Below are 11,513 nucleotides of genomic sequence, written 5' to 3'. Positions count from 1 at the left end.
AGAGTAGTTTGAAGACCACGTCAGTCAACATCATTTCAATGGCCAGCGCTGCACTGACTGAAAAGGACACACATTTCTGTTTCACTTTGAGCAAATATGACACACCTGTGTTAACTCAGCACCAATTATTATTCACAGAATAACCAAGAACTATAGGACTGCAGATCCAGGGACCAACATCCACAGGTACTAAATTTTTTGTACCTAACTATCCTTTCCAATATTGTCTAGAGCTTTTCAAAAATTTATATTGCCTTTAAAAAGAAGAAAGGGGGGGAGAGGAAGGGAGGGAGGGAGGGAGGAGGAGGGAGGGAGGGAGGAGGGAGGCTGGAGAGAAGACTCAGAAGTTAAAGCACTGGCTGCTCTTCCAGAAGACCAGGGTTCCATTCCTGGCACCCACACAGTGACTCAAACCATCAGTAACTCCAGTTTCATGGATCTGACACTCTCTTCAGGCCTCAGTGCACACTGCATACACATAGGACACAGACATACATGCAGAGGAAATACTCATATACATAAAATAAGAATAAATGTTTTTTAAAAAATATTTTAAAGAAAGAAAATGACCAAAAAATAGTCCCACCTATTGGATAACAAAAAAAAGTAGTGGCTCATTAGTATTTCAATTGTAGACATGTCACCATTAAGGAAAAAATAAAGGCAGGCAGTGGTGGCGCACACCTTTAATCCCAGCACTCGGGAGGCAGAGGCAGGCAGATCTCTGTGAGTTCGAGACCAGCCTGGTCTACAAGAGTGAGTTCCAGGGCAGCCTCCAAAGCCACAGAGAAATCCTGTCTTGAAAACCTCCCCCCCACAAAAAAAAAAAAAGAAAAAAATAAATTTACAATTGTCTCTTTAATTTTTATTGGTTTATCACACCCCCAAGCCAGAGTAAAGTACAAAACAGTAGTGGCTGCCCCTGGAACGGGCAGGCCTTTGCGGTCACGTGTAAATGTTGCTCTGAATCTCATTTGTTGTCATCAATTTCTTCAGTATTTCTGTGCTTTCGGGAATGTTCTGGAAAGAGAAGAAAGGCTGTCACCAAATGCACTCACAGCAGAGAAGAATGGCACCAAGCGTGAGCTGCCTTTCCCCTAGCTCACACAAAAGATAAACAGTGAAGAGTTCAGAGCACCACTGGCCTGGCCAGCTGGACACAGCTTAAGTCAGCTGAGTTTCAAGAGAGGATCTGCCCAGGTGGACTAGCCTGTGGTATGGCTGTGAGGGCCTGTCTGATTGATATGGATGTAGAAGAACCAGCTCTCTCTGGGCAGCTCCATTCCCTGGACAGTGCTCTGGGCTGCATAAGGAAGATAGCTGAGCATAAGCCTGTAAGTGAAGCAACAGCCAGCATCACTCCACTGTTCCTGCTTCAGTTTCTGCTTGACTTCCTGCCCTGACTTCCCTCCATGATAGAGAGTGACCCGGAATCATAAGCCCAGGAAATCCTTTCTTCCCAAAGTCGCTCTTGGTCAGAATATTTTATCACAGTAACAGAAATCAAACAAGAACACCTTCCCTTGGCCAAAGCCTCCAACTCTACTGACCTTCAGCACACACCTCTCACAGCCTGCACTCAGGGCTCATGCTCTCCTCACACCACCTCACAGCCTGCACTCAGGGCTCACGCTCTCCTCACACCACCTCTCACAGCCTGCACTCAGGGCTCACGCTCTCCTCACACCACACACCTGCACTCAGCCTGCACTCAGGGCTCACGCTCTCCTCACACCACCTCTCACAGCCTGCACTCAGGGCTCACACTCTCCTCACACCACCTCTCACAGCCTGCACTCAGGGCTCACACTCTCCTCACACCACCTCTCACAGCCTGCACTCAGGGCTCACACTCTCCTCACACCACCTCTCACAGCCTACACTCAGGGCTCACACTCTCCTCACACCACCTCTCACAGCCTGCACTCAGGGCTCACGCTCTCCTCACACCACCTCTCACAGCCTACACTCAGGGCTCACACTCTCCTCACACCACCTCTCACACCCTGCACTCAGGGCTCACGCTCTCCTCACACCACCTCTCACAGCCTGCACTCAGGGCTCACACTCTCCTCACACCACCTCTCACACCCTGCACTCAGGGCTCACACTCTCCTCACACCACCTCTCACACCCTGCACTCAGGGCTCACGCTCTCCTCACACCACCTCTCACAGCCTGCACTCAGGGCTCACGCTCTCCTCACACCACCTCTCACACCCTGCACTCAGGGCTCACGCTCTCCTCACACCACCTCTCACAGCCTACACTCAGGGCTCACGCTCTCCTCACACCACCTCACAGCCTACACTCAGGGCTCACGCTCTCTTCACACCACCTCTCACAGCCTGCACTCAGGGCTCACGCTCTCCTCACACCACCTCTCACAGCCTGCACTCAGGGCTCACACTCTCCTCACACCACCTCTCACAGCCTGCACTCAGGGCTCACGCTCTCCTCACACCACCTCACAGCCTACACTCAGGGCTCACGCTCTCTTCACACCACCTCTCACAGCCTGCACTCAGGGCTCACGCTCTCCTCACACCACCTCACAGCCTGTACTCAGGGCTCACACTCTCCTCACACCACCTCACAGCCTGCACTCAGGGCTCACGCTCTCCTCACACCACCTCTCACAGCCTGCACTCAGGGCTCACGCTCTCCTCACACCACCTCTCACAGCCTGCACTCAGGGCTCACACTCTCCTCACACCACCTCTCACAGCCTGCACTCAGGGCTCACACTCTCCTCACACCACCTCTCACAGCCTGCACTCAGGGCTCACGCTCTCCTCACACCACCTCTCACAGCCTGCACTCAGGGCTCACACTCTCCTCACACCACCTCTCACAGCCTGCACTCAGGGCTCACACTCTCCTCACACCACCTCTCACAGCCTGCACTCAGGGCTCACACTCTCCTCACACCACCTCTCACAGCCTGCACTCAGGGCTCACGCTCTCCTCACACCACCTCTCACAGCCTGCACTCAGGGCTCACACTCTCCTCACACCACCTCTCACAGCCTGCACTCAGGGCTCACACTCTCCTCACACCACCTCTCACAGCCTGCACTCAGGGCTCACACTCTCCTCACACCACCTCTCACAGCCTGCACTCAGGGCTCACACTCTCCTCACACCACCTCTCACAGCCTGCACTCAGGGCTCACACTCTCCTCACACCACCTCTCACAGCCTGCACTCAGGGCTCACACTCTCCTCACACCACCTCTCACAGCCTGCACTCAGGGCTCACGCTCTCCTCACACCACCTCTCACAGCCTACACTCAGGGCTCACACTCTCCTCACACCACCTCTCACAGCCTGCACTCAGGGCTCACGCTCTCCTCACACCACCTCTCACAGCCTGCACTCAGGGCTCACACTCTCCTCACACCACCTCTCACAGCCCACACATGGGGGCTCACACTCTCCTCACACCACCTCTCACAGCCCACAAATGGGGGCTCACACTCTCCTCACACCACCTCTCACAGCCTGCACTCAGGGCTCACGCTCTCCTCACACCACCTCTCACAGCCTGCACTCAGGGCTCACACTCTCCTCACACCACCTCTCACAGCCTGCACTCAGGGCTCACACTCTCCTCACACCACCTCTCACAGCCCACGCTCACACTCTCCTCACACCACCTCTCACAGCCTGCACTCAGGGCTCACGCTCTCCTCACACCACCTCTCACAGCCTGCACTCAGGGCTCACACTCTCCTCACACCACCTCTCACAGCCTGCACTCAGGGCTCACACTCTCCTCACACCACCTCTCACAGCCCACACAGGGCTCACGCTCTCCTCACACCACCTCTCACAGCCTGCACTCAGGGCTCACACTCTCCTCACACCACCTCTCACAGCCTGCACTCAGGGCTCACACTCTCCTCACACCACCTCTCACAGCCTACACTCATGGCTCACGCTCTCCTCACACCACCTCTCACAGCCTGCACTCAGGGCTCACGCTCTCTTCACACCACCTCTCACAGCCTACACTCAGGGCTCACGCTCTCCTCACACCACCTCTCACAGCCTGCACTCAGGGCTCACACTCTCCTCACACCACCTCTCACACCCTGCACTCAGGGCTCACGCTCTCCTCACACCACCTCTCACAGCCTGCACTCAGGGCTCATGCTCTCCTCACACCACATCTCACAGCCTGCACTCAGGGCTCACGCTCTCCTCACACCACCTCACAGCCTGCACTCAGGGCTCACGCTCTCCTCACACCACCTCTCACAGCCTGCACTCAGGGCTCACGCTCTCCTCACACCACCTCTCACAGCCTGCACTCAGGGCTCACGCTCTCCTCACACCACCTCTCACAGCCTACACTCAGGGCTCACGCTCTCCTCACACCACCTCACAGCCTGCACTCAGGGCTCACGCTCTCCTCACACCACCTCTCACAGCCTGCACTCAGGGTTCACGCTCTCCTCACACCACATCTCACAGCCTGCACTCAGGGCTCACGCTCTCCTCACATCACCTCACAGCCTGTACTCAGGGCTCACACTCTCCTCACACCACCTCACAGCCTGCACTCAGGGCTCACGCTCTCTTCACACCACCTCTCACAGCCTGCACTCAGGGCTCACGCTCTCCTCACACCACCTCACAGCCTGCACTCAGGGCTCACACTCTCCTCACACCACCTCACAGCCTGCACTCAGGGCTCACGCTCTCCTCACACCACCTCTCACAGCCTGCACTCAGGGCTCACGCTCTCCTCACACCACCTCTCACAGCCTGCACTCAGGGCTCACGCTCTCCTCACACCACCTCTCACAGCCTGCACTCAGGGCTCACGCTCTCCTCACATCACCTCACAGCCTGCACTCAGGGCTCACACTCTCCTCACACCACCTCACAGCCTGCACTCAGGGCTCACGCTCTCCTCACACCACCTCTCACAGCCTGCACTCACTCAGCTCTCCTCACACCACCCTCACAGCCTGCACTCAGGGCTCACACTCTCCTCACACCACCTCTCACAGCCTGCACTCAGGGCTCACACTCTCCTCACACCACTCTCTCACACAGCCTGCACTCAGGGCTCACACTCTCCTCACACCACCTCTCACAGCCTGCACTCAGGGCTCACACTCTCCTCACACCACCTCTCACAGCCTGCACTCAGGGCTCACACTCTCCTCACACCACCTCTCACTCAGCCTCACACACTCACGCTCTCCTCACACCACCTCTCACAGCCTGCACTCAGGGCTCACACTCTCCTCACACCACCTCTCACAGCCTGCACTCAGGGCTCACACTCTCCTCACACCACCTCTCACAGCCTGCACTCAGGGCTCACGCTCTCCTCACACCACCTCTCACAGCCTGCACTCAGGGCTCACGCTCTCCTCACACCACCTCTCACAGCCTGCACTCAGGGCTCACACTCTCCTCACACCACCTCTCACAGCCTGCACTCAGGGCTCACACTCTCCTCACACCACCTCTCACAGCCTGCACTCAGGGCTCACGCTCTCCTCACACCACCTCTCACAGCCTGCACTCAGGGCTCACACTCTCCTCACACCACCTCTCACAGCCTGCACTCAGGGCTCACACTCTCCTCACACCACCTCTCACAGCCTGCACTCAGGGCTCACACTCTCCTCACACCACCTCTCACAGCCTGCACTCAGGGCTCACACTCTCCTCACACCACCTCTCACAGCCTGCACTCAGGGCTCACACTCTCCTCACACCACCTCTCACAGCCTGCACTCAGGGCTCACACTCTCCTCACACCACCTCTCACAGCCTGCACTCACACGCTCTCCTCACACCACCTCTCTCACTCAGGGCTCACACTCTCCTCACACCACCTCTCACAGCCTGCACTCAGGGCTCACGCTCTCCTCACACCACCTCTCACAGCCTGCACTCAGGGCTCACACTCTCCTCACACCACCTCTCACAGCCAGGGCACTCACGCTCACACTCTCCTCACACCACCTCTCACAGCCTGCACTCACACTCTCCTCACACCACCTCTCACAGCCTGCACTCAGGGCTCACACTCTCCTCACACCACCTCTCACAGCCTGCACTCAGGGCTCACACTCTCCTCACACCACCTCTCACAGCCAGGGCACCTCTCACGCTCTCCTCACACCACCTCTCACAGCCTGCACTCACACTCTCCTCACACCACCTCTCACAGCTCTCCTCACACCACCTCTGCACTCAGCCTGCACTCAGGGCTCACGCTCTCCTCACACCACCTCTCACAGCCTGCACTCAGGGCTCACACTCTCCTCACACCACCTCTCACAGCCTGCACTCAGGGCTCACACTCTCCTCACACCACCTCTCACAGCCTACACTCATGGCTCACGCTCTCCTCACACCACCTCTCACAGCCTGCACTCAGGGCTCACGCTCTCTTCACACCACCTCTCACAGCCTACACTCAGGGCTCACGCTCTCCTCACACCACCTCTCACAGCCTGCACTCAGGGCTCACACTCTCCTCACACCACCTCTCACACCCTGCACTCAGGGCTCACGCTCTCCTCACACCACCTCTCACAGCCTGCACTCAGGGCTCATGCTCTCCTCACACCACTCTCACAGCCTGCACTCAGGGCTCACGCTCTCCTCTCACAGCCTGCACTCAGGGCTCACGCTCTCCTCACACCACCTCTCACAGCCTGCACTCAGGGCTCACGCTCTCCTCACACCACCTCTCACAGCCTGCACTCAGGGCTCACGCTCTCCTCACACCACCTCTCACAGCCTACACTCAGGGCTCACGCTCTCCTCACACCACCTCACAGCCTGCACTCAGGGCTCACGCTCTCCTCACACCACCTCTCACAGCCTGCACTCAGGGTTCACGCTCTCCTCACACCACATCTCACAGCCTGCACTCAGGGCTCACGCCTCACAGCCACTCAGGGCTCACACTCTCCTCACACCACCTCACAGCCTGCACTCAGGGCTCACGCTCTCTCACACCACCTCTCACAGCCTGCACTCAGGGCTCACGCCTCACAGCCTGCACTCAGGGCTCACACTCTCCTCACACCACCTCACAGCCTGCACTCAGGGCTCACGCTCTCCTCACACCACCTCTCACAGCCTGCACTCAGGGCTCATGCTCTCCTCACACCACCTCACAGCCTGCACTCAGGGCTCACGCTCTCCTCACACCACCTCTCACAGCCTGCACTCAGGGCTCACGCTCTCACAGCCTGCACTCACACACTCTCCTCACACCACCTCACAGCCTGCACTCAGGGCTCACGCTCTCCTCACACCACCTCTCACAGCCTGCACTCAGGGCTCACGCTCTCCTCACACCACCTCACAGCCTGCACTCAGGGCTCACACTCTCCTCACACCACCTCTCACAGCCTGCACTCAGGGCTCACACTCTCCTCACACCACCTCTCACAGCCCACACAGGGCTCACGCTCTCCTCACACCACCTCTCACAGCCTGCACTCAGGGCTCACGCTCTCCTCACACCACCTCTCACAGCCTGCACTCAGGGCTCACGCTCTCCTCACACCACCTCTCACAGCCTGCACTCAGGGCTCACGCTCTCCTCACACCACCTCTCACAGCCTGCACTCAGGGCTCACGCTCTCCTCACACCACCTCTCACAGCCTGCACTCAGGGCTCACGCTCTCCTCACACCACCTCTCACAGCCTCACTCAGGGCTCACGCTCTCCTCACACCACCTCTCACAGCCTGCACTCAGGGCTCACGCTCTCCTCACACCACCTCACAGCCTGCACTCAGGGCTCACACTCTCCTCACACCACCTCTCACAGCCTGCACTCAGGGCTCACACTCTCCTCACACCACCTCTCACAGCCTACACTCATGGCTCACGCTCTCCTCACACCACCTCTCACAGCCTGCACTCAGGGCTCACGCTCTCTTCACACCACCTCTCACAGCCTACACTCAGGGCTCACGCTCTCCTCACACCACCTCTCACAGCCTGCACTCAGGGCTCACACTCTCCTCACACCACCTCTCACACCCTGCACTCAGGGCTCACGCTCTCCTCACACCACCTCTCACAGCCTGCACTCAGGGCTCACGCTCTCCTCACACCACCTCTCACAGCCTGCACTCAGGGCTCACGCTCTCCTCACACCACCTCTCACAGCCTGCACTCAGGGCTCACGCTCTCCTCACACCACCTCTCACAGCCTGCACTCAGGGCTCACGCTCTCCTCACACCACCTCTCACAGCCTCACTCAGGGCTCACGCTCTCCTCACACCACCTCACAGCCTGCACTCAGGGCTCACGCTCTCCTCACACCACCTCTCACAGCCTGCACTCAGGGCTCACACTCTCCTCACACCACCTCTCACAGCCTGCACTCAGGGCTCACACTCTCCTCACACCACCTCTCACAGCCTACACTCATGGCTCACGCTCTCCTCACACCACCTCTCACAGCCTGCACTCAGGGCTCACGCTCTCTTCACACCACCTCTCACAGCCTCACTCAGGGCTCACGCTCTCCTCACACCACCTCTCACAGCCTGCACTCAGGGCTCACACTCTCCTCACACCACCTCTCACACCCTGCACTCAGGGCTCACGCTCTCCTCACACCACCTCTCACAGCCTGCACTCAGGGCTCACGCTCTCCTCACACCACCTCTCACAGCCTGCACTCAGGGCTCACGCTCTCCTCACACCACCTCTCACAGCCTGCACTCAGGGCTCACACTCTCCTCACACCACCTCTCACACCCTGCACTCAGGGCTCACGCTCTCCTCACACCACCTCTCACAGCCTGCACTCAGGGCTCATGCTCTCCTCACACCACATCTCACAGCCTGCACTCAGGGCTCACGCTCTCCTCACACCACCTCACAGCCTGCACTCAGGGCTCACGCTCTCCTCACACCACCTCTCACAGCCTGCACTCAGGGCTCACGCTCTCCTCACACCACCTCTCACAGCCTGCACTCAGGGCTCACGCTCTCCTCACACCACCTCTCACAGCCTACACTCAGGGCTCACGCTCTCCTCACACCACCTCACAGCCTGCACTCAGGGCTCACGCTCTCCTCACACCACCTCTCACAGCCTGCACTCAGGGTTCACGCTCTCCTCACACCACATCTCACAGCCTGCACTCAGGGCTCACGCTCTCCTCACATCACCTCACAGCCTGTACTCAGGGCTCACACTCTCCTCACACCACCTCACAGCCTGCACTCAGGGCTCACGCTCTCTTCACACCACCTCTCACAGCCTGCACTCATGGCTCACGCTCTCCTCACACCACCTCACAGCCTGCACTCAGGGCTCACGCTCTCCTCACACCACCTCTCACAGCCTGCACTCAGGGCTCACGCTCTCCTCACATCACCTCACAGCCTGCACTCAGGGCTCACACTCTCCTCACACCACCTCACAGCCTGCACTCAGGGCTCACGCTCTCCTCACACCACCTCTCACAGCCTGCACTCAGGGTTCACGCTCTCCTCACACCACATCTCACAGCCTGCACTCAGGGCTCACGCTCTCCTCACATCACCTCACAGCCTGTACTCAGGGCTCACACTCTCCTCACACCACCTCACAGCCTGCACTCAGGGCTCACGCTCTCTTCACACCACCTCTCACAGCCTGCACTCAGGGCTCACGCTCTCCTCACATCACCTCACAGCCTGCACTCAGGGCTCACACTCTCCTCACACCACCTCACAGCCTGCACTCAGGGCTCACGCTCTCCTCACACCACCTCTCACAGCCTGCACTCAGGGCTCATGCTCTCCTCACACCACATCTCACAGCCTGCACTCAGGGCTCACGCTCTCCTCACACCACCTCTCACAGCCTGCACTCAGGGCTCACGCTCTCCTCACATCACCTCACAGCCTGCACTCAGGGCTCACACTCTCCTCACACCACCTCACAGCCTGCACTCAGGGCTCACGCTCTCCTCACACCACCTCTCACAGCCTGCACTCAGGGCTCATGCTCTCCTCACACCACCTCACAGCCTGCACTCAGGGCTCACACTCTCCTCACACCACCTCTCACAGCCTGCACTCAGGGCTCACGCTCTCCTCACACCACCTCACAGCCTGCACTCAGGGCTCACGCTCTCCTCACACCACCTCTCACAGCCTGCACACGGGGCTAACGCTCTCTTCGAGTCCTGCACTCTGTCTCTCTGCCCACTCCTCACCACTAACATCATCCACCTCCTGAAGCCAGTTACAGGGACCTCTCCTCCCTACAGGTGACTTCTTGTTCCCGCCAAGCATGCCACTCTACATGCTTCCCAGTGTGTGCCCGCCATCACAAGCTGGCGCCTCCTCCTATCTAGGGAGCTGCCCCCAGGTGAAGGCCACAAAACAAGGTTCCAACATAACTCCCATAAGCCATGCATTAACTCAGGCCCACTGTATTTAGTGGTGGTGGCGCACGCCTTTAATCCCAGCACTCGGGAGGCAGAGGCAGGAGGATCTCTGTGTGTTCAAGGCCAGCCTGGTCTACAGAGTGAGTTCTAGGACAGGCTCCAGAGAGAAAAGCTACAGAGAAACCCTGTCTCAAAAGACCAAAAAAAAAAAAAAAAAAAAAAAAAAAAAAAGATGGCACTGAGGTCATCAGGGAGATGGTTTAGTGAGGTGTCCTGAGAACATGAGGACCCGAGTTGAGATCTCCAGAGCCCATGTAAAAGCCAGACACACTGACAAGCACCTGTAACCCCAGCGCTGAGAAGCAGAGATAGAATGACTCCTGGGAACCAGGCGAGTCAGCCTGGCCCATCCACACGTTCCAGGTTTCAAAGAACAAGATAAAGAGCAAGAGAGGGAGACACACACCTCACATGCCCACACCTCACACACACCTCACACATACCCACACCTCACACCCACACGCGCCCACACCTCACACACACCCACACCTCACACACACTCACACCTCACACACACCCACACCTCACACATGCCCACACCTCACACACACCCACACCTCACACACACCTCACACACACCCACACCTCACACACACCCACACCTCACACACACCCACACCTCACACACACCTCACACACACACACACACGCCCACACCTCACACACACCTCACACCCACACCCACACCTCACACACACCCACACCTCACACACACACACCTCACACACACCCACACCTCACACATACCCACACCTCACACATACCCACACCTCACACCCACACACGCCCACACCTCACACACACCCACACCTCACACACACCTCACACACACCCACACCTCCCACACCTCACACACACCCACACCTCACACACACCCACACCTCACATGCCCACACCTCACACACACCTCACACATACCCACACCTCACACCCACACGCGCCCACACCTCACACACACCCACACCTCACACACACTCACACCTCACACACACCCACACCTCACACATGCCCACACCTCACACATACCCACACCTCACACCCACACACGCCCACACCTCACACACAC

General features: G+C 58.3%; 1 protein-coding gene across 1 annotated transcript in view; it reads right to left on the bottom strand.

Annotated features, from left to right (window-relative positions):
* Positions 1-839: 839 nt before the first annotated feature.
* The window catches only part of Psmg1 (proteasome assembly chaperone 1), a 20,904-nt gene continuing 10,230 nt past the window's right edge, over positions 840-11,513 (bottom strand). The window contains exon 7 of the mRNA XM_027415686.2: positions 840-1,020. Coding sequence (XP_027271487.1) covers positions 946-1,020 — 75 coding nt within the window. The 3' untranslated portion in view covers positions 840-945. The remainder of the gene's footprint in view (positions 1,021-11,513) is intronic.

Source organism: Cricetulus griseus, chromosome 4 (genome assembly GCF_003668045.3).
Source record: "Cricetulus griseus strain 17A/GY chromosome 4, alternate assembly CriGri-PICRH-1.0, whole genome shotgun sequence".
Taxonomy (NCBI): Eukaryota; Metazoa; Chordata; class Mammalia; order Rodentia; family Cricetidae; genus Cricetulus; species Cricetulus griseus.
Note: the sequence above shows the minus strand (reverse complement) of the source record. Positions and strands in the feature narration are given on the sequence as shown.